The sequence below is a fragment of the Stenella coeruleoalba genome (assembly GCF_951394435.1).
Source record: "Stenella coeruleoalba genome assembly, chromosome: 11".
Classification (NCBI taxonomy): Eukaryota; Metazoa; Chordata; class Mammalia; order Artiodactyla; family Delphinidae; genus Stenella; species Stenella coeruleoalba.
This window is the reverse complement of record NC_137157.1, coordinates 96,042,321-96,065,098: the sequence shown is the minus strand read 5'-3', so window position 1 is coordinate 96,065,098 and position 22,778 is coordinate 96,042,321. Positions and strand designations below refer to the sequence as shown.

At 53.5% G+C, this 22,778-nt stretch overlaps 1 protein-coding gene across 4 annotated transcripts; it reads right to left on the bottom strand.

Annotated features, from left to right (window-relative positions):
* Positions 1–149: 149 nt before the first annotated feature.
* On the bottom strand, positions 150–22,733 carry SCNN1A (sodium channel epithelial 1 subunit alpha). Of its 4 annotated transcripts, none has more exons than XM_079937768.1 (13): positions 22,712–22,733; positions 21,078–21,438; positions 13,579–13,846; positions 12,609–12,796; positions 7,430–7,533; positions 6,884–7,047; positions 6,347–6,445; positions 6,016–6,133; positions 3,449–3,527; positions 3,257–3,314; positions 3,069–3,124; positions 2,831–2,906; positions 150–2,403 (listed from the first exon to the last, which is right to left on the bottom strand). In XM_079937768.1, the coding sequence occupies exons 2-13, from the start codon at positions 21,431–21,433 to the stop codon at positions 2,023–2,025; spliced, it is 1,947 nt and encodes a 648-aa protein (XP_079793894.1). In that variant the 5' UTR covers positions 21,434–21,438; positions 22,712–22,733; the 3' UTR covers positions 150–2,022. The 4 variants fall into 4 exon arrangements, with proteins under 4 accessions (XP_079793894.1, XP_079793895.1, XP_079793893.1 ...); XM_079937769.1 differs by lacking the exon at positions 22,712–22,733 and adding an exon at positions 22,043–22,063; XM_079937767.1 differs by lacking the exon at positions 22,712–22,733 and adding an exon at positions 21,913–22,018.
* Positions 22,734–22,778: the final 45 nt, after the last annotated feature.

Below are 22,778 nucleotides of genomic sequence, written 5' to 3'. Positions count from 1 at the left end.
GAGATTACAGTTGAGGGGAGTAAGACCAAGGCAGCAGGGGAAGTGGTCCCAAAGAGGATGAGGAAGGCTGACTTCTGAGTTCCAGGTCTGATGCTGGAATGGGGGAAGGAACTGGGGGTCTGGAAACCCGGGTTCCATTCAGACATCCCTCAATTCTCCTTTGTTAAAATAAAAGCTGGGGCTTCCCTGGTGGCGCAGTGGTTGAGAGTCCGCCTGCTGATGCAGGGGACGCGGGTTCGTGCCCCGGTCCGGGAAGATCCCACATGCCGTGGAGCGGCTGGGCCCGTGAGCCATGGCCGCTGGGCCTGCGCGTCCGGAGCCTCTGCTCCACAGCGGGAGAGGCCACAGCGGTGAGAGGCCCGCGTACCGCAAAATAATAATAATAATAATAATAAATAAATAAATAAAAGCTGGAAAGATTCCCAATGCTGCTCTCTCTGTGATGACGTGAGAGTAAGAATATACAGGCTTTGAAGTTCCTAGGAACCCGGACTCTCTCTCATACTCCTCCACCACTAGCGGGCAGTTGCTGGGGAGGCAGGCAGGTGAGGATGCTGCAGACGAGGCAGATGAGGACGAAGATGTTGCAGCTGCGTGGTGAGTGGTACTCAGCGAATGCAGAGGAGGATTACACATGGTGGTAACCAAGGTTGGGAAGGAAAGGAGGTTCAGGCCGTGGACAGGGGCACATCATCCCAGGAACTGCACAGCAGGTCTCCTGACGGAAGGGCACCTGTCTTCACCTCCCACCTGAACATGGTGATGGGCACATAGGAGATGCTCAGCAATGCCCGTGGAGGAACTAACAAGCTAGTTTGTCTCTCCTAAGGCCCCTGAAGAATGGCCATTGCCGTAGTGCAGCCAGGGGTACGGGAGACTGTCCCTTCCCCCAAGCTGGGACCTCCCAGGTGCTTGGACAGTGACCCAGGACTTGCATCCACTCCCTGACCCTTTCACGGTGCTCCCATCCAGCACTCCAGACATTCTTTATGCAGCAACATTTATTAAGTACCTGCCTACTTGCTCCAAGCAGGATACTGGGCTAGACCCTGAGGATCCCTAAATGAACAAGACTCAATCCTGACCACAACGAGCTCAGTCTAGCTGGGGACGCAGACGCAAATAAACAGGAAAGTAAAATGCAGCATCTGCACTTCCATGGATGTTATGGTGTGCTATGGGAGTCCACAGGGTAGGGAAGTGGTCACGCCTGGGCAAGACAAGACGGGGCAGAAGCCTGCACACAAGTAATGGTATCTGAGCTGGAGTTTAAAGGATGCGTAGGAGTTCTCCAGCAGAGGGTGGGAGAAGCTTCCAGGCTAAGGAAATAGCTTGAGCAGATGCACAGAGTTCCACAGGACAGGGATGCAGGGCAGAGGCGCTGGGGTGTGGCTCCGTGGGGGCATGGGGTCGTGAGGCTGGAAGAGTCCTGGGACTCCGACTGGGAATGGCCAAGTCTTTACTACACTGAGCTGTTCCAGCCCCTGCCCTGAGAGTCAGGGAAAGGGAATTGCCTAGCAACCAACCAAGGGGGCTTTTGGGTGGGGTTCCCCACCCAAGTTCAAGAAGAGGAGCAAATGTCTGTGTCCCTGGAAAGCAGCGTGGAGGGCCATTCTGGGGCTGAATCCAGGCATCTTTGAGGAGGAAACCGTGCATGGCTTTGTGTGCCCTTGTTTGTGTTTTGTTCTGGTTGTCAGTTGTTTCCAAGGAAAGTTCTTTGTCAAAGATCCAAGTTTGTCTTGGCTGATCCAAGGGAAAAGAGGACTTGTCTGCACTCGGGTGGGGAAACCGGAGTGTTCTCGAGGCAGGACCAGCGGGTACAGGGCAGGAACCGAGGCCATGCTGGCCATGGTTCTCCAGACAATTTCCTCAGCCCCCTATCCAGCCTGCTTCCCTGCCCCCCAGCACAGGCAGCTGGGCAGCTCTGAGAGGCAGCCCCAAACATTCTCTAATCCTGCCAAGGCTGGTCCCCGCCCACCGAGGGAAGCACCTGCCGTGGGGAGGGGACACCGCCCTTCCCTCTCAGGGCTCCCCCGGAGTGTGGGCGGACGAGCTGGCCTCCGTGGAGCCTGATGGAGCCAGGCGGGGGCCCAGGGTGGCATAGGCAGGTGGAGGGGCTGACAAGGCCAGGGAGGTGGCAGGGCCCGCCGCGGATGAGGATGGAGACGCGGGGTGGGGGCAGAAACGGGAGGGGAGGGAGGAAGGTGGAGTGGAGGCCACCTCCTGGGCACCCCTGCCCCCTCGGCCTGGAGACCAGTATTGACTTTGGAACCTCCGGAGCAGCATGAAGAATGTGATGGCCAGGAGGTCAAAGATGAGCTCGGCCATCTCCACCACAGACAGCACGGAGGAGCCGAACCACAGGCTCCACTGGCTACCCAGGTTGGACAGGAGGGTGACCATCTGTAAGGGGGAGAGGCACACTGACCAGTCAGAAGAGGAACCCTGCCCTCCTGCCCGTAGGCCCTCGGCCAGCCCGCTCAGCCTCTCCTGGTCCCGGGGCCCCTGGCCTCTGCTCCCCTCCCCTGGGAGCACACGGCCACTGGTTGGTTTCTTCCAGGGAAAGCTGAGAACCAGGCCACGACGGGGACGGCTGAAACCCAGACCTGTCTCAGGGGCCTTCTCCCCATCGTCCGTCACCCCCTGCCCCAGAGACTTCACCCCCAGCGAGCATCCTCCTTCCAACCTTCTAATCCTCACCCTTGCCCTATCCCCTTTCCACCTTCGAGGCCCAAACCCTCTGGCCCACAGAGGCCATCCCTTGTCTTTACGGACAGCCACCCCGCTAAGATCCCCAAGAGATCCCCAGCCTCAGTGAGGCAGGACGCACCGTGACAGAGGGAGACTCAGAGTTGGTTTTGTAGTTCAGCTCCTTGAAGAAGATGTTAAGTTTGGCAATCCCATCTCTTTGGCGTTGGGGAGAGGGTGGGAAGAAACGGCAGAGGGTTAACTTCTCTGCCGCTCGAAAACACCCTCCTCCAATCAACCGTGTCAATGACCCCTCTTCCCAGGTCTGTTTTCCCTCCAAAAGATTCCTTTCCCGGGGCCGGAACCAGGGTAGGACTGACCTCTTGTTCTTGACGGTGTAATTGTTCTGTAGGGACAGCATCTGGAAGACCCAGTCCTGGGAAAGGATTGGGGTGTCAGTGGGGTCACCCCAGAGTCTTCAGGCTTACAGGGATGGGGTGGGGTCATACACAACCATAAGCATATGGCCAGAAGACCACAATGTTACACACACACACACACACTTTACCTGGGATGTCACCGAGGGCCATCGTGAGTAACCGGCAGAGAGCTTGTAGGTGGTCATACTGGGGATGGAGAAGGTGCTCAGTGATGGGGGGTGAGGCTCTCCCACTCAAAGCTGGGCTGAGGACCCCGTATTCTACCCAGCCAAGCAGCCAGCTGCCCAACCTGCGCTCCGGGGGGGTGGGGGGAGGCTCACTTGCATGGCTTCCGGCACTTGGTGAAACAGCCCAGGCGGTCTGAGGAGAAGGCGTCCTGGAGCTTATAGTAGCAGTAGCCTGCGGGTGCAGAGACGTGCTCATTTCCCTAGGCCCCCTCAGCCTTCTCCACCCCACACCCAAGAGGTCTCCCAAGATCCCTGGCGCCCACTTCACAAGAGTATTACGTAGCGTTACAGTGATGCCTCCCGAGTGGCAGCAACAGAAAATGTTGAAGAAATTAAGCTAAGTCCAATAAAAAATAAAATCAACCAGGGTACACCTCTGTAAAGATGCACAGGATATGGACAAACATTTAAAAGTCAAAGAAGGAAATGGGAACAATTTTAGTGCAAGAATAATGAGACACAGCGAGATACCCCTTCACACCCACTAGGATGGCTACAATGGAAAAAGACAATAACAAGTGTTGGTGAGGATGTGGAGAAAATGGAACTCATCACTGCTGGGAATGTAAAATGGTACCACCGTCGTGGAAAACAGTCTGGCGGTTCCTCAAAAGGTTACACATAGAACTTCTCTATGCACCAGCAATTCCACACCCAAGAGAATTGAAAACTCAACACAAAACTTGTACACAAATGTTCAGAGCAGCATTATTCACAAGAGCCAAAAAATGGAAACAACCCAAAGGTCCATCAACTGACGAATGGATGAACAAGATGTGGTCCATGCATACAATGAATATTATTCAGCCATAAAAAGGAGTGAAGTACTGATGTGTGCTACAAAGTGGATGAACCTTGAAAACATTATGCTAATGAAAATAAGCCAATCACAAAGGATCACATATTGTGATATAAGAAATGTCCAACACAGGTAAATCTTACGGTAGATAGAAAGTAGGTTAGTGGTTATGAGGGGCATGGGATGGTAGGGGCAGGGAGGGAGCCTGTGGTCGCAGGGAAAGGGGAGATGGAGAGGGCTAATGGGTACATAGTCTCTTTTTGGAGTGATGAAAAGGTTCTAAATTGATTGTGATGATTGATACACAGCTCTATGACTGTGCTAAAAACTGAAAGTATACTGAAGTTCCACTGTACACTTTCACCGGGTGAGTTATCCGGGAAATGAATTACCTCAATAAAGCTGTTACCAAGAAAAAAAAATAATGGGACCGTGAATTCGCCCTTCACCCCTATTTCCCAAGTTCTAAGTAAGGTTATTTTGTCATTCTTGCTACTTTTAGTCACCCGTCCAGAAGTCCTTCTTCATTTCTGACCCAAATCTCTCTGTCTACCAGGGTTTATATTATTAATTACATAATTAATCTTTAATTAGGAAGAGTGGGAAACAGCTAGGCCCTTTTCTCTGGGAGTAAGCCATCCTCAGGAAACTCAGCAGACTGTGCTTTCAGCCAGGCTCCTCTCCCTCATCCTCACAGCTTCTCAGCAAACAGCAATGTTATTTTTCTCTCGAAGATCTTTTTCAAATTCACAACCACTTAGCAATCACTGTTTGCGGGTCGGGGGAGCAGTGGGCAGAGTCCCTGCCCTGCGTGTCCTGGGACATCGCGTCTTCCCTCGGGAACCTCAGCTTGTTCACCTGAGAAAGAAGCCCGTCAGGCCAGACGCCCTCCGAGCTTCCCTCCAGCTCTGATGCGCTGTGATGCTCTAAGGCCAGAGGGCTAGGAATCGGAAGGCCGGAAGGCCGACTGCAGAGCACAGGCAGGGGGAAAGCTGAGTGCAGCAGAGCCAGGAAAGGAAGTAGGCAGAAAGATGAACACAGCAGAGCCAAGACAGAAGCAGCACGCAACTCTAGGGTCTGCTGTGGCCCTGCCACGTCCCCTGGGAGGGGTCGGCTGTGCCAGGTAAGGGCATGTGCACAGGGACGCCTGCCCTCTATCTTCTAGTCTCTTGGGGATTTTCTTTCTCTCTAAGCACAGCTTCCCTGCTGAATAACTCAGCTGTAGAAAAAAGGAAAAGGGATTGGTCGGCTCCTAGACCAGGGTCAGGAGGAGAATCTAGTGCCCTCCAGATTCTAGGTAAAACATTCCTCCGTAAGCCATTCCAATCTATGTACTGGGTTTCTAAATGACATACCCACTCCCACTGCACTGATACCTTATGTACATTATAAAACATACATAAAATGGAAGATGTTAGGGAATGAGGCAGATGCACATAACGTCTAGTATTTTCTTCCTGCCCCCAGTGCCAGTGCCCAGCACTGGCCCGGCTGGCGCCCTGGGGAGTGAGCCGGGAAGCTACAGTCAGAGCGCAGAACCCGGGGGAGATCTGCTTCATGGCTCTTCCTTCCTTTTTGCTGCGAGTCATTTTTAAATGAGGCCATCCCATTATAAACACACAGAAGCCAAAACAGAGAGAGAGAGAAACTGTGAGGGAGGAACAGAGATAGAGGAGAGACACAGAGAGTGAGAGGAAAACAGAGAGGGGTAGCATCTAAGGGCCGGAACACAAGAGTCGGCAGGAGAACCTGCCAGAGACCGTGGGAGCCAGAAGCCACGGCCGGGGCACTGAGGGTGCAGGGCTCCTGGGACTGTCCTGGGCTCAAGTGGGGTGTGGGGCCGGGCCTCCCGCAGTCTCACCCCAGGAATTATGCTTCCTGTAGTCACAGAACTCCACACCCCTGGGCTGCGGGTAGAAGATGTAAGCACAGCCGCACTCCCTGATCATGTTCACCTGGAAGCAGGAATGGATACACACCTGCAGGAGGGGAGAATGAAGGGGGAGGGGGTCAGGACTGCCCTCCCCGACGCAGCTCCAAACGGCAGGGGAGGGGAGCACACACCAGTCCCCGCAGTGCGCCTCCATCCCTCTCTCCACCCGTCCCCATCACCCATCACACACACCCTGTGGCTTTGGCTGACCTGCACTGCAGGCCTGGGAGATGGTCGCCATAGACAGGCTGAGCCTCACCTGCTGCGTGTACTTGGTACCGTAAAGGTTCTCCACTGGGACATCGCTCCCATTCTTGGTGCAGTCGCCATAGTCACCCCCAAGTCTGTCCACGGCTTCCTGCGAATGCAGAGACATGGAGAAGTCAGAGGTCAGAGGGCAGACCTCTCGTTGTCAAGGCCTCTTCCCGGCCTCTGTCTTCCCTCAGTCCCAGGCTGTATGTCCCACCTTACCTCCTCTCCTACCTGCCTCACCATTTCAAAACACACGCCCGGGACTACTTCCAAGGACACTGGGTCCGGAGCACCCCCTGGAACCCCAAGCACGCCCCGCACCCCTTCTCGGTGCTCTCGCCCGAGCCTCCCCCGCCCCAGATCCCTACTTCCTAACGCCCACTCGGCCGGGGCCCTCACCCCTGGTTTCTGCTCCTGAAGACCTCCACGCGCTCGAGGCTCCCCCTGCACGACCTCTTCCGGTCCTCTGGCTGTCACCCCCCAGGCCCTCTCCCCACCCTTCACCTGAGGCTCTCTTCCCAGGCCTCGCAGTCAGCCTCCTTGCCTTACTCATGCTGATGGAGGTCTCCATACCAGGCCGCAGGTTAAAGCCTCCGTCGTCCATAAAGGCGGGCTCATCCTGCCCGTGCACCATCACCCTGGCCCCGGTCACCGTGGACAGCAGCGGGATGAAGTCATTCTGCTCCGTCCGCAGCATCAGGGACAGACCTGGGCGTGCAGGGGGAACAGAGTGACGGGGGTCTGGGAGAAGCATCTGGGGGTGGAAACCCACCCGCCCACCCTGCCTCGTCTCTAAGCCTCCCAGGGCAGCAAGTTCAGGAAGACCTGCAAATGGGCTTGGCAACCCCTGAGCTGGATTCGGGGTTGGGGTGAGGGGCAGCGGAAGGCAGGACTGGGACAGAATTCCTACCACACCTGGAATGTACCACGTGATGCCCACGGGGGAGAAAAATCAAAGAGGATTTTTCCAGGATACAGATGGGCACGCTGCAGTGAGGCCCCAAGCGTCACTAGGACGCGGGCTCAAGGTGGGTAAATGCGGGTGCACAGCGCGGGGGAGGGGCTGGGGCCGAGGTCAGGGGTGGCGCACCGTTGTTGACCCCAGGCATGAAGGACATCCAGAGGTTGGAGTTGTTCTTGTCATTGAAAGTGTAGCAGTTCCCATACATCGGGTGGTGGAAGTGGGAGTAATTCCTATGCAGGAGAGAGAGAGGGGGGTCAGAGGGGAAAGTGCAGGGGGTCAGGGAGAGGAAGACTTTCAGAGCCCTTTGTTTCCTGATCACCTACTATGTGCCAACACAGTGCTGGGAGCCTTGCCCACAAGGCCTCAGTCACTCCACTGGGCATCATCCCTACTTCACGGAAGAGGGAGCACGGGCTCGGAGAGATCTAGTAGCTGCCCAAGGTCACACAAGCAGCAAGGATGAGATGGGACACCAACCAGATCAGCCATCTTCTAGCCCAGGCTCCTTCCACCCTACTTCCACCCTTCCACCCAGGCTCCTTCCCTTCCACCCTACGGTGAGTCCAACTGACCTCACTGGCCTTGTGACCCTCCCGTCACTGTGCTGCACTATGAACTCCTGCAGCACCCCTAGCTTCTCGTGTGTCTCACTCTTAGTTCCCCATTTGGTTTATAATCTCCCTGAGGACAGGAGCCACGTCTCATTCATGTCCGAATCATCTCTAGGGTAATGGTGTGGTTCCTGGCACACTGGAGACACAGGAGATAGTTAACAGCTAGCTGACAGATGAACGGAAGGGAAGGGGGGTCCGGGGGGGAAGAGAGTGAGACTAGTGAGCACAAAGCTTCAAGGAGGAAGGTCAGATGCGAGGGCGGGAACGGGGCCTCTCACGTCAGCATGCCTCCCACTGGTAGGTCCAAAGCTGGGCTGGGCTAAGTTTGGGAACAGAGAGAAAGGAATCACAGATTTGTGTTGCAATAGGAACACGATTTGACAGCAAATCACAGGTCCCCCAACAGGGAGGCTGTGCGGGGCTGCAGCTAGAGCCCACACGGGAACAGAGGGGATCTGTGTTCTAACTACCCTGCCCTCTGGGAGCCAGTGAGGGGAGCAGGGAGAAGAGGGGGACGAGGCTTTGGGCCGAGAGAGGCAGAGGAGGAAGGAAGAGAAGTAGGAGAGGAAAGAAGGCTGGACGGAGGTCAGGAGCGGGGTGCTGGCTGCACGGCCTTGAGCAGCCATTTTTCCCTAAGCTTACTCTCCTCATCTGTAAAACGAGGAGATGGAACTAGATGATCTGGAATGCTCCATCGGCCTTGAAGAGCAAAGGCGCAAGGGTGTGAAGTACTGGTGCACATTCTGGGAAGGGCTAGGAAGTCAGCATTTCCAGAACAAAGGCTTCCCTCAGGGAGGGAGGAAGAAAGAAGCGGCCAGTCCTGCAAGGCCTGTGAGCCCTGCTCAGAGGAGAGGGACAGGGACAGTGTGGCAGACGCACACCCCGGGCTGTTTGCAGCAGGTGGAATCAACAGCGTAGACACAGCACCATGGATCATTCTTAAACTCACAGAGCTTAGTTTACAAAATAAAAAGTGACACGAGATACATAACACAACGCCATTTATGTCCACATTACACACACACTGGGTAAAAACACATACAAAGAGAAACACAGTAAGCACATTATGAGAATATGTATATGAGCAGCAGCATAACGTGACGGTGAAGAGCACGCGCTCCAGAACGAAACAGCTTGTACTCGAATCCTAGCTCTAACCAGTGTTAGCTGGAGGACCAGCCCAGGCACTTGATCTCTTTGCGCTGCAGTTTCCTCGTCTATACAATGGCGATAATCATACTACTTACTTCACAGGGATACTGGGAGGATTAAATTACACTCAGAACGGTGCTTAGCCCTCAGTAAGAGCTATGTAAATTTGCTATTAAGAGTAGAGGGATTCAGGGACTTCCCTGGTGGCACAGTAGTTAAGAATCCACCTGCCAATGCAGGGGACACGGGTTCGAGCCCTGGTCCGGGAAGATCCCACATGCGGCGGAGCAACTAAGCCCGTGTGCCACAACTACTGAGCCTGCGTGCCACAATTACTGAAGCCCGCGCACCTAGAGCCCGTGCTCCGCAACAAGAGAAGCCACCGCAATGAGAAGCCCGCGCGCCGCAACTAGAGAAAGCCTGAGCGCAGCAACGAAGACCCAACACAGCCAAAAATAAATAAATTTAAAAAAAAAAGAGTATAGGGATTCGTTAAGACATCTAAAGTCAAAAGGACAGATATAACAAGGGGAGGCTGGGGAGAATTTGCAACCCTCACACACCGCTGCTGAGAATGCAAAACAGCGCAGCTACTTGGAAAACAGTCTGGCAATTCCTCTAAATGTTAAATATAAAATTACTATGTGACCCAGTAATTCCACTCCTAGGTATCTCCTAAGAGAAATGAAAATATACATCCATACAAAAACGTGTACAAGAATGCTCATAGCAGCATTATTCATAACAGCCAAAAAGTGAAATCAACCCAAACGTCCATCCGCTGAAGAAGAGATAAACAAAATGTGGCTTATGCATACAAAGGAAAGCTATTTAGTCAGAAAAAAGGCAGGAACTGGGGGGGATTCCCTGGCGGTCCAGTGGTTAGGGCTACGCGCTTCCACTGCAGCGGGGCACCAGTTTGATTCCTGGTTGGTGAACTAAGATCCCACATGCCTCTCGACGTGGCCAAAAAAAAAAAAAAAAAAAAGGCATGTATTACTGATACACACTGAAACATGGATGAACCTTGAAAACAGGATGCTAAGTGAAAGAAGCCAGTCACAGAAGACCACATATTGTGTGACTCCATTTATATGTAATGTCCCCAGCAGGCAATCCATAGAGACAGAAAGTAGAATAGTGGTTGCCGAGGCTCGGAGGAGGGGAAGGAACAGGGAGTGAGGAAAATATTCTACAATTAGACAGTGGTAATAGCTGCACAATTCTGTGAATAAACTAAAAACAAATGAACTGTAGCCATTAAAAGGATGAATTTTGTGGTATGTGATTTATATCTCAATAAAGCTGGGTTTTTTGTTGGTTGTTTTTTTTTTTGCCGTACGCGGGCCTCTCACTGTTGTGGCCTCTCCCGTTGCGGAGCACAGGCTCCGGACGCGCAAGCTCAGTGGCCATGGCTCACGGGCCCAGCCGCTCCGCAGCATGTGGGATCCTCCCGGACCGGGGCACGAACCCATGTCCCCTGCATCGGCAGGCGGACGCTCAACCACTGCGCCACCAGGGAAGTCCCTGTGTTTTTTTTTATGCTTATTTTTTTATTTAGGCTGCGCTGGGTCTTAGTTGTGGCTCGCAGGATCTTTTAGTTGCGGCATGCATGTGGGATCTAGCTCCCCAACCAGGGATCGAACCCGGGCCCCCTGCATTGGGCGCACGGAGTCTTACCCACTGGACCACCAGAGAAGTCCCTCAATAAAGCTGTTATTAAAGAAAAGATTATAGAGAGAGGGGAAAGGGTGTTGGATACAGGGGAGGAGAGGACTGAGAAAGCCATGATAAAGCGCTTGAACTCAATTCCAAAGGCCAGAGAGACACTGAAGGATTTTAAACGGGCCTGACTGGAATAGTTAAGTACAGTGAAGTGCAGGCAGAACCCTGAAGTATTAAAGCTTCCTGTGGTCGCAGAATAAAGGGAGGATTGAGAGGCAGAGAGACAAATTAGAAGGGTTATCATAATCCCGGTGAGAAATGAGGCTCTGAACTGAGGAAGTGACCTAAGCCTCAAGTCTGAGATGAACGATGGACTTTCCATTGATAGGGAGGCAGCAGCCTGGGGCAGGCAAAGTGAGAGGGTGACAGAGCAAGTCGGTGGCAGGTGTGGGCTGACCCAGGCTCAGGTGCTGGTCTCACTTCCCCAGTGGCAGCTTCTGTCCTCAAACAAACACAGAAACAAGAGACAGGAACAAAGGTGTGCGCTGGGCAGAGTGTGTGTTCCAGGTGAGGGGTGGCGGCAGAACCAGGTGACACGTGGCCCTAGTGACAGAAAAGGGCAGGGGTCCCTGTAGAGTGGAGACGCTGCGTCAACACCCTTCCTCAGCCAGGCAGAGGCAGGGAGATGGTGCCTGAACACCGAGGAATAGGGAGGGGAAGGCGGGGGTAGGAGGGGCCAGAGGCTACAGAAGGGGACCTCCCTGTACCCCTAGCCCCTCCCAGCCCTCAGAGAGCTGGCAGCTGCCGTGACCTCTTTGCAAGGACATTATGACAGGAGATGTGACTGAAAGAATGCCTGGCGGGCATTGCAGTAGAGTGGGGAGGACCCTTGGCTCGGGCTGGCCTGGTGGCCTAGGGCAAGTCACTTCATCTGTGTGAGTGTCATTTCACAGGAGTAATGAGACCCACCACTCACTGCAGTGTGTAAAGTGCTCTCAACTCGTCATCTCTTGCACTTGGAGATAGATGTTATCATCATCGTCATCACTTAAGAAAAAGTGCCAAGGGACTTCCCTGGCAGTCTAGCGGTTAAGGCCCTGAACTTCCACTGCGGGGGGCGTGGGTTCAATCCTTGGTCAGTGAACTAAGATCCAGCATGCCGCACGGTGTGGCCAAAAAAAGAAAGAAAAAAAAAAAAAGAAGAAAAAGAAAGAAAAAGTGCCGAAAGGACAAGGATTTTCTTCTTCTTCTTTGATGTATCCCAAATGTCTACAGCAGTGACGGGCACACAGCCCAGACAGTCAAACATATTTGTTCAATGAACATTGAATGAATCTCATTTCCCCCACTTTACAAAGAAGTAGGCTCCGAAGAGTGATGTGAAATGCTCAGAGTCACCTGGCCTGGAAGAAACAGAGCCAGAGCAGGAACTGAGGGTTCGACTCTGACTCAGTCCATGCTGTGTCCACTATACCACTACTGCCGCGTCATCTGAGCAAGCAGGGCAGGGGACCAGACGACCTTCCAGGCACTCTGGAGTTTGATGCTAGTGAGAAAGAGGCCTTAGAAAAATGGAGAACCATGCTTCCAGCCCTTGGTTTCTCAAAGCCGGACCTCAACCCCAGCCTTCCCAGGGCATCCATTTGAGGCTGCTTCACTCAGACCCAGCCCTGCAGGGAGCAGCAGAAATCCTGCAGGACAATTCCTGGGGCAGAGGTTTGGACCTGAAGTCAATGCTTCTCCCTCCTCCCCACCCGCAAGCATTTATTTAGTCAACCAGCATTCCGGGGTGCTGGCCATGCTGGGCCTCAGGCTGGCGCAGGGAAGGAGACCCCATGGGGAGCACGAAGCCAGGCCTCAGGGACAAGACTCACGCCTCATTGCAGGAGACCTGGTTGAAGCGGCAGGCGAAGATGAATTTGCCCAGCGCTTCCTCCTCCAGCATTGGAGTGTCCTGCCGTCTGGACAGAATGTTGATATAGTGGAAGCGGTACCACTCCCTCACTGCATCCACCCCTGATGAGTACGTCCGGTAGAAGCAGTCCGAGTTGTTCTGGTTGCACTAGACACAGAGACCAGAGAGTCAGAGGACCAGCAGCAAGGGTAAGCAGGACGGGGGCCAAGGTCAAGGAATGGATAGTCTGGGGTCCTGAAGCCAGATAGACAGGGGTGGGGAGCCAGGAGTGGGAAGAAACAGAAGCCCCGAGAAGAGCGGACCCGGAGAGCAGGGGATTAATGGAGGAGACCGGGAGCTGCACACACCTCGGGGTCATTTATGCAGTCCGAGGAGGGTGGAGCAAGGATTCTTCTCCCCATTTCACAGATGGGAAGACTGAGGAATCAAGTGGTTCGTCCCAGCACCAGAGCGGGGACTGGAACCCCGGTCTCCGGGTACCATTCTCCGCTCTCACTAAGGGGGCCTCTCTTTCTTCTCTCTGCTTCTCTCCCATTTATTTTTAAAGTTTCCTTGTTACTGTCTCCCTATTCTCTGTCTTAGGCCGGCGGAGCCCCAGTGCCCCATCACACTGGAGGGTCCCAACTGAGTCCCACTGGGGGGGATTGGAATTCAGAAAGCACCTTTTCCACCGTAGATCTGACTTCTCACCCCATAAACGCTCCCACAGAGGCCCCCAGCGAGGAGCCTCCACAAGCTGGAGCCCAGAGAGATGCCATTTAATTTTATTTTTCAAACCATATTTAAGTATTTAACTTATTCATTTTGCCAGCCAGCGGACTGGGTCCGCCTTGTATCACCGGCAGCAGAGGTGGGTAGGAAAAGGGAGCGGAGCGGAGTCCCGGGCTCCGGCCGCAGCAGAGGGGCGGGGCGAGGGGGCGGGGCCTTACCAGTTGGAAGCCGATCATCCAGTCCTTCCTGTTCACCTTCGGGTTACTGTGACTCAGGCTGGAGTCGGATCGGCGGACTCTGCTGGCGGCGTGGGGCGGAGCCGGGACCGGCAGGCGCTGCAGGGGGTGCGGCAGGGGCTCCCGCAGGTCGCGGCGGCCGCGGGCGTGGGCCACGAGACTGTTGGAGGAGTTGTACTTGTACAGGTCGAAGAGCGTCTGCTCTGTGGTGCGGTCCAGCTCCTCCAGGTCCTTTTTCATTTCCGTGTACCTGGGAGGGGCGATGGCAAAGGGTCGGACCAGGAGGCGGCGGCCTCGCGACAATCCCCGGCGCCCCTGGGCCTCAGTTTCCCTGTCTGTAACCGGAGAGGTCGGTTCATCCCGGAGAAGCCTGCGGGGAATAGTTCTGGGGTCTCCCAGGCTATCTCGGGGGCGAGGGGGCGTGCAGACAGGTGTGTCCGCGGAATAATAGGAGGCGACAGGGAGCTCCGGCGGTGACGGCATTTACTGCCGCGTGTTTATCGTGAGGGAGAGGCGGGAGGCGCTCTCCTCCCACCTAGCCCTGGCCTCGAAGGGAACCCAGAACTTGTCTGCCCCTTCCCAGGGCGGGAGGGGGGGTGGACGGGCTGGGCCCAGACACTCCAGGGACCCGCGATGCGCGCGCCATCCCGCCCCATTCCCCCGCCCCTTCCCGCCCCGGCGAGGGCGGCTTTTGGGTCCGTCTGCCACCTGACACTTTCTAAGTCTGGGGTTCTCAACTGCATTTCTAGAATCTTCCAGGGAACTTAAAAAATGCCAATGTCAGTGCTGCATACGCCGCGCCCCCTCCCGCCTACCAGACACCAGAGGAGACTCAGTTTTAATGAGTTTCGGGTGGGGCCCAAACACTGTAAGTTAAGCACCGTCCAGTATAAATCCTCACATTCCTTCTTCTCAATACAAGGCCTATATTCTGCATCACGAAAGTCCAGAGTAGCAGGGCCTTAGGGATAGAATCTACCAAAACAAAACAAACACCTAGAAATTAAACGAGGTTGCAAGACACAAAGCCAATGTACAAAAATTAATTGTATTTCTACAAGCTAGCAACACATATTTGGAAAATGAAATCAAATACAACACCATATTAAACAGCATAAACAACATCAAACACTGGGAATAAATCTAATGAAAGAAGTGCAAGACCTGTACACTGAAAATCCTGCTGAAACAAACCACCAAGACCAAAATAAAAGGAGTTGCAGATGTTCATGGATCAGAAACTCATGAGGGGGACTTCCCTGGTGGCTCAGTGGTTAAGAATCCTCCTGCCAATGCAGGGGACATGGGTTCGAGCCCTGGTCCGAGAAGATCCCACATGCCACGGAGCAGCTAAGCCCGTGTACCACAAATACTGAGCCCACGCTCTAGAGCCTGCAAGCCACAACTACTGGGCCCACGTGCCACAACTACTGAAGCCTGTGTGCCTAGAGCCTGTGCTCCGCAACAAGAGAAGCCACAGCAATGAGAAACCCACACACCCCAACGAAGAGTAGCCCCCGCTCACCACAACTAGAGAAAGCCCACGCGCGGCAACAAAGACCCAACACAGCCACAAATAAATAGATAAGTAAATATTAAAAAAAAAAAGAAGGAAAAAGAAACTCATGAGGTCTCCCAGATTGCTCTCTAGATTCAACTCAAGTGTCTATCAAAATTTCAGTGGACATTTTGGAAGAAATTCACAGGCTGATTCTAAGATTGATATGGAAATGCAAAGACCCTAGAATGACCAAAACGATTTTGGAAAAGAAGAGCCAAGTTAGAGGACTTACTCTACCTGAGTTTAAGACTATAAAGCCACAGTAATCAAAACAGTGTAGTGCTAATATAAGGATAAACGAAAGATCAATGGCACAGAATAGAGTCCAGAAATATAATCACAGATATATGGTCAACTGAGTTTTGACCAAAGCACCAGTTCAACTCAATGGCAAAAATAATTTTTTTTTAAAATAGGTGGTGCTGGAACAACTGGATACTGTATGAAAAAAAAGAAAAAAAAAAAAAAAGAACCTCAACCTCTACCTTAGTCCATATACAAAAATTAAGTCAAGCTACATCACAGACCTAAACAAAAAATTCAGAACCATAGAGACTATAGAAGAAAATATAGAAGAGATCTTCATGTCCTTGGGGTGGGCAAAATTCCTTGGAATAAAGAATATCTAGGGACTTCCCTGGTGGCACAGTGGATAGGACTCCTCACTCCCAATGCATCAGGCCTGGATTCCATCCCTGGTCAGGGAACTAGATCCCACATGTATGCCACAACTAAGGAGCCCACGTGCCGCAACTAAGACCTGGTGCAACCAAATAAATAAATATTTTTAAAAATATACCTAAAGAAGAAATCCTGCAATATAAAAACTTCTTATGAATCAACAAGAAAAAGACAAACTGTTTTAAAAACGAACCCCCAAAATATACGAATGGTCACTAAACACATGAAAAGGTGCTCAAGACAATTAGTCCTCAAGTGAATGCAAATGAAATCCATCATGAGGTACCATTTAACATCCATGAGGCTAAAAATAAGAGACTGACAACACCAAGTGTTGATGAGAATGTGGAGCATCTGGAATTGCTGCTGGTGGGAGTTTAAAGTGGTACCACCAGTCTGGAGGACAGTTTGGTAGTTAAAGTTAAATCTACATCTACCTTATAACTCTCTGTATATTCCACCCAATTCCACTTCTAGCTATTTGCCCAAGAGCAGTGAACACATAAAGACTTGTATGTGAACGTATAGCAGCTTTATTCATAATAGTCAAAAAGCTTGAAAGAACCCACATGTCCATCACCACGGCTCAGCAGTAAAAAGGGACTGATACAGAAAAAAAACAAAGACAAACAAACAAACAAAAAACCACATGAAAGAATTTCAGAAACATGAAGCCGAGCAAAATAAGCTAGACACACACACAAGAAAATTCATAGTGTGTGAGTCCATTTATATGAAGTCTAAGAACAGAAAAACCTAATGGATGGTGACAGAAGTCAGAAGATGACAGTGGGAGAGGGAAAGGAATTGACTACAAAGGGTCACCAGCTAATGGAATGTTCAATATCTTGAGCGCCAAGCCTCAAAGAGCACCTAAGATTTGTGCATTTTACTGTAGGTAAATTTGCCTCAATTAAAGAAAAAGTGAGCCATCAGTGCAGGCCTTCAATCACCAGAGTCAGATTTGGTGGGATCGGGTGGGGCCCCAACAAGGTAGTTTTTACAAGAGTCACGGGAGGTCCTAGTGTGCAGTCACAATCACTGCCTAGTCCAAGTCCTCAGTCCTCCTCCACCATCTCCCTCATAAAAGACTAGCCGGCTGTCCCTCATCTTCTCCCAGGAGAAAATGTAGCTCAGGTGGAAGGTGTGTGTTTGACATTCTGAGATTTGTTTGTTTCTGGTCATTAAAAGAACAGCAGTAGAAGGAAACGTTACTGGAACTGAGATCTAATCAGCTTTCCACACTCATTTCCTAGCCTCGCCACTTTCTAGATGGTTAGCCTTGGAGAAGTTACTTTATCTTCTCTGGGCTTCTGTTTCATCATCTGTGAAATGGGAGCACCTGCTGCATAGTGTGGTGATAAGGATTAAATGGGTTAATATATCAAAAGTACTGAGGAAAATACCTGGCCGAGTGGGTACTGTATAACTGCAGCTGTTGTTATTATTGTCATGACTGTTCTTTAATGCGAACGATAATAGTAACCTGTTGTTGAAACAGAGAAGGCTGAGGAGACAGGAGCACTGCCTGCCACTCTCCTGCCCTGTGACTTTGTGGTCTTAACAAACGTGGAGCCTGAGACCAGATTCCAATTCTGACTCGTCCACCTAGCAGCTGGGTGACCTTTGCAAAGCCTTTAGGGTCTCAGAGCCTCCGTCTTCTCCTCTGACTCTGAGCTGACAGTTCCCTCCTTATCCAGCAAGCTTCTGATGAAGATCAGATCGCGATAGTGGACTTGGCAAAGTGCAGCACAGTCAGGTGCACCTGAACTGATGGCCATCGGGCAAAGAAGAAGATGTCTTTAGAGTTTCTCCAAAGAGACAGAACCAGGACAGGAGGGTAGAAGTGACGGTGAGGTAAGCTGCAGCTTTACCTAAGGAAGAACTTTCCAGCAACAGCTGCTACAGAGGTAGTAAGGTTCCTGACGTGAAGGAGTCCATCCCTGGGAGGGGGTTGGGAGAGTGTCAGGTCTAAGAGTCTGGGCTTTCTGTCCCTGCCAGGCCTGCCAATGCAGAGCCTGCTTTCCAGATCCTGTGGGAGTGCAGGGTCGGCTCAGAGCCTTCCCCTGCCTCAAGGCAGCTCTTTGGGGCACTGCCTTTCTCCTCACCACCATGCCCCCTGCTCTGCCATCTCCAGGAAGGAAGATTCCATGACCTTCTTTGCTGTCTAAGAATGCCAAGCTCTTCCTTAGAATCGGCCTCAATCCCTCCGAGGACTGGATGAAAAATATGTTCTTGGGCTTTGATGTGGCTATGTCTGGCCCTGTCTCTGGGGTGAAGAAAGCCCTTCATTAACCAGAAAGGAGGGGACTGCTGTAGCTGACCTTTCACATTGGATTCTCAGCACCTCCTTGCTTAGCATGAAGGTCTTCGGCCTTGTCCCCTTTTCTGGTAGTTATAGAACAGCCCAGAACCACGCTCCCCCTTCTTCCTCCCCCTCTGCTGGCCACGCCCAGCTGCCTGCTGGTGGGCATCTGGTCATGATTTCCACCTCCTCCCTGCTTCCCCTGTCCAAGTCACCCATCTTGCCTCTGCCTCTAGTACCCATGCCAGCGTGGGTCACACTCAGGCTACCACCCACCCCCACCGAGCTGCATCAACCTGTCCACCCTTCCCTGCCTCTCTCCTGGAGCAGGAACCAATAGCCTGGATCCTGCCCTCCTCCCTCCTCCCTCCTCCCTCCTCCCTCCGGACTCCTGCTGCTCTTCCCCACAGACTCCCACCAGCCCCCCAACCCTGGATGCCTTTGCCTGGCCCCTCCTTAAAGTGCAATGGGAGAAAGAGCTTTGAGATCAAACACACTTGGTTTGTAACTCAGCTGCTGACCTAGGATGCACTGGCTCCTATGTTGGGGGGAGGGGGGGGTGGATTTTTGAATCTCAGTTTCACCACCGGTTCCCTGTGTGAACTTGGGCAAGTTACATAACCTCTCTGGGCCTCAGTTTCCTCAGCTGTAAAATGGGAGTAATACTGGTTTCTACATTAGAGGTCTGTTGTGAAGATTAAATCATTTAATTAATAGAAAATTTTCATTTGTTTGTACTGTGAAGTACTATATTAAGTACTGTATGTGTTAGCCATTATCGTTGTTCATTTTTTTATTATTTGCTGTTTGACCCTGCTCAGTTACTTCACCTGCACTTCCTCATCTGCAAAAATGGAAATAATAAGGCCCATCTCCATGGACTTGTCAGGATTAAATGGGGTAGTGCTTATAAAGCACCCAGGGCAGGATCAAGCATGTAGTAGACGTTCAATACCCTTGCCCGGCTTTGAGGAGCCTTTCCTGACTCCCCTCCCTTCCAGGGTGCTGTGTTCTCTCCCCACTAAGTCATGCAGGAGGGATTTTGTTCCCGTGTGGACACCTGCCTCCCAGCCTGCAGGCCTCAGAGGCTGGGGCTCTGGTTTTCATTCCCTGGGGGCTTTTTCCACTACTGTTCAGGGCCTTGCTCCCTGCAGAGCCTTGGAAAATACGCAGGCCTCAACACTCACCCTGGCCCTGTCCATCTCTCACCCACATCTTTCGACCACAAGTATTTTATCGACAGCCTAGTCCTCAGGCCTGCCTGCCCTCCCCTCCCTCCCCTCCGCCACTGCCCCAGGGGATGAGGGTGTGGGAAGAGGAGGGAAAGGTTAGGGCAGAGGAGCACGAGGTTGGGAAGAGGAGAAGCAAAGTCACAGGGAGCAGGGGAGGAGAAAGAAGGCTGAGAAGGCAAATAAAACAAGCTCAGAAAGGAGATGTAAACGTCTGAGCGGAGATTCCATTTATTCCACGTTCACATCTTGGGTGTTAAGAAGAGGCAGGGTTTGTGAGTTGTGATCAGGCAAACAGGGTGAGTCACTATCTCTGTGACCTTGTGCCGTACCTCTCTTTGCCTCAGTTTCCTCAAGTGTAAAACACGGATGATAATAGTACCTGCCTCGTAGGATGGTTGGGAGAATTAAAGGAGATGCCTGTGGGGTACTTAGCTGTGTCTGGTGCATGAGGAAGCTTCTTGGTAACTGGCCTCTTACCCTAGACCTTATAAGGGGGTTAATCAGTGAAATGGCCCAGCAATGTTTCTCTGTAGGACAGGAGGTCCCAACCCTTATTAGTTCATGACACACCTTCGGACACAACAGAATATGCCACCCCCAATGTGTGACCAATCCCAGTCACCCACAATCGCACGCACACGCCGTTTGTGTGCTCACACACACACTCCTGCGATCACACACACGTGCACTCGTAAATCTTACACTCCTTGAAGACAGAGACTATACCTCACAATTTTTATTGTACCTATCACAGTGAGCTGAAGTTATTTGTTTATATGCCTGTCTCTTCCATCCTATCTTTCAAATACCTAGCAGAGTACCTGGCCCACGGCAACAACTGCAGGAATTATTGGTGAACCCATTTGCCGGGTGCCTAGCTCTGTGTCTGGCCTGCCTCGGGTGTCCCAAGGTGTGGCAGGACTGAGCGAACACACAGAAAATGTGGCTGTGTGTAGACACCCAGCCCTGCCCTCCTGTCTTCTCTATGGTCACCTCCACACCCTCTGGCTTCCCGACCGAAAATTGGCAAAGAACGGTGATGAAACCCAAAACTTCAGGACACACCCAAGTACGTAACAGTCAGTCACCTGGGCAGGTGGACTGTACAGCCCAGCAGGGTCACCTGAGCCTCTGGGAGAACAGCCTGACCAGGGCTGTCCTGTTCTCCTGGCTCTGTGACGCTCCACGCCCCCCACCTCCGGCTCACAGAATGCTTTGCTACCACCCGCCACTTTGCTTTCTCCAGAACAACCCCCCCTGCTCAACCAAGACCACCGTACCAGGGCCCGGCCCCTGCCAGCTGCCACCGCCCATCCCACCGCCCCTGCCCCAGAACCTCCGTCAGATTCATCGCCTGACGCGGAGGAGGGGCTGATCCCTACCCTGCCCTTCTGGAGTTCTCAGCATCTTGACCTCATCAGCACTCCCTCCCGCTTGCGGGAGGATGAAGGGCTGGAGGAGGAAGCTGTCGGTGCCCCAAGCCTGCTCTGGAGAAGCCCCGGGCACTAGGAAGGCGTCACTGGGCAGAGCGAGGGCCAGCCCATCAGATCGGGGGCTCCCTACCCTGCCCAAAGGGAGGTCTGCCTCGGGACAGGAGTGTCGTCTCCTACCTCTGGGTCTGAGCATCTGCCTGCCCGGTGGGCACCCCTGTACCCTCTGGAGCCCCCTCCCAGGCTCGGGGAAGCGGCGGAAGGAGACCGACCTGTAGGGGTTGAGGGTGCAGACGGTGACGGCGGGGAAGACGAGCTTCTCCGAGTTGAGGTTGATGTTGAGGCTGACGGGGTAGCTGAAGTACTCTCCGAAGAGCAGGCCGAACTGCCAGTACATCATGCCGAAGGTGCAGAGCCAGAGCACAGCCCAGAAGGCCGTCTTCATGCGGTTGTGCTGCGAGCACACCAGGCGGATGGCGCCGTGGATGGTGGTGTTGTTGCAGAAGAACTGGAAGAGCTCCCGGTAGGAGTGGTGGAACTCCAGCAGGGGCTCCTCCTCGTCCGTGGACGGCGGGGGGGCCGCAGGTTCGGGGCCCGGCTCAGGCTCCTCATGCTTGTCTCCCTTCATGAGCCCTTGGGTGGGTCGGGGAAGACGAGGGGCAGGACTGAGCCCTGGGCTCTGGGTGCCTCCATTGTCACCTCGGGGCCGCGCCCTCAGCCCACCCTCAGCCCACCTTCTCCCTCTCTTGCCCGCCCCCCTCCCCGGGAGCCAGCTGACCTGCAGCAGTCGGGGCGAGAAGAGCTGGAGCTTCCCTGGAGTGACCTCCCTGCTTCCCCGATAAGGCCACCTTTTGGGTTCTGTCCTAGAATCTCCCCTTCTGTCTCTACTGCGGTCTCTGCCCTGCTGAGTCAATCCCTTTCTTTGGTCTTCTTCCTCTGGGATCTGTGTCTTAGCTTCTCTCCGTCTCTGTCCCCGTCTCTGCCTCCTGCTTCTCTTTGGGTGTCTCTGGGCTCCCTTGCTTTGCCTGTCTCCTCTCCGTGCACCCGCCTCTCTGATCCTGCCCCCCTTCCTTTCCGCCCCCGCTCCCTCCGGTCTCTGGCCCTGACCTCGGCCCCGAGGACTGCAGGATTCCAAGAGGCCTGGGTGGCCTCCGGTTCCCCACTCCCGGGTTGTGGCTGGACTGGGACTGGTTCCTTTCCAGCTGGATCTGGCAGCCCGGCCTCTCCTCCCCCTCACCTGACAGGTGCAGCCTGCCCTCCTGCCAGGTATGGAAGCGACAGAAGCCTCATTAGCATCTCAATTAAAGGTGAGCCGGGCAGGGGGAGGGGCAGAGGAGGAGTCAGAGCTGAGAGCTCCTCGGTGGGAGGAGGGTGCCTGAGGGCAGGTGACAGGCGCACAGGGACGGGGAAGGCGAGAGGTGGCGGGGAGAAGAGTCAGGGCCTCGGAGTGGCGGGGAGCTGGCCAGCAGGGGGACCAGGAGACAGAACGGCAGGGGAGGGTCAGAGGTCTTGAACCAGGAGAAGGACCCTGAACGCAAAGCCAGGAGGGCAAAACATGGGAAAAAGGACAAGTTAGGACGAGTGAGACTAAGGTGGGGAGACCAGGAGACCAGGGAAGGCAGGAGAAGGGAGGTGGATGGACCAGGAGAGGGTGAAGGACCGGGAGGGAGGAGAGGCAGAGAAGGGGGGTGAGGAGGAGGGAGTCGGCCCCAAAATCAGCCCCTCCCCTGAAGGAGAGCAGGAAGGCCCCCCTGTGCGGGCTTCCAGGAGCCAGGGCCCCTCCCTGGGGAATCCCTGCAGAGGCACCCCTGCGTCAGCCTCACCCCCAGGCCTTGGAGAGGAAGGAGAAGGCGTGTCTGCAACCTCCCTCCCCGCTCACTGAGGTGGGAACACCTCGCGGCCCCACCTGGCACCAGGCACAGAGCACCCTTCTCCCTGTCCGAGCTGGTCCAGACTCTTCCCTCATGACTCCT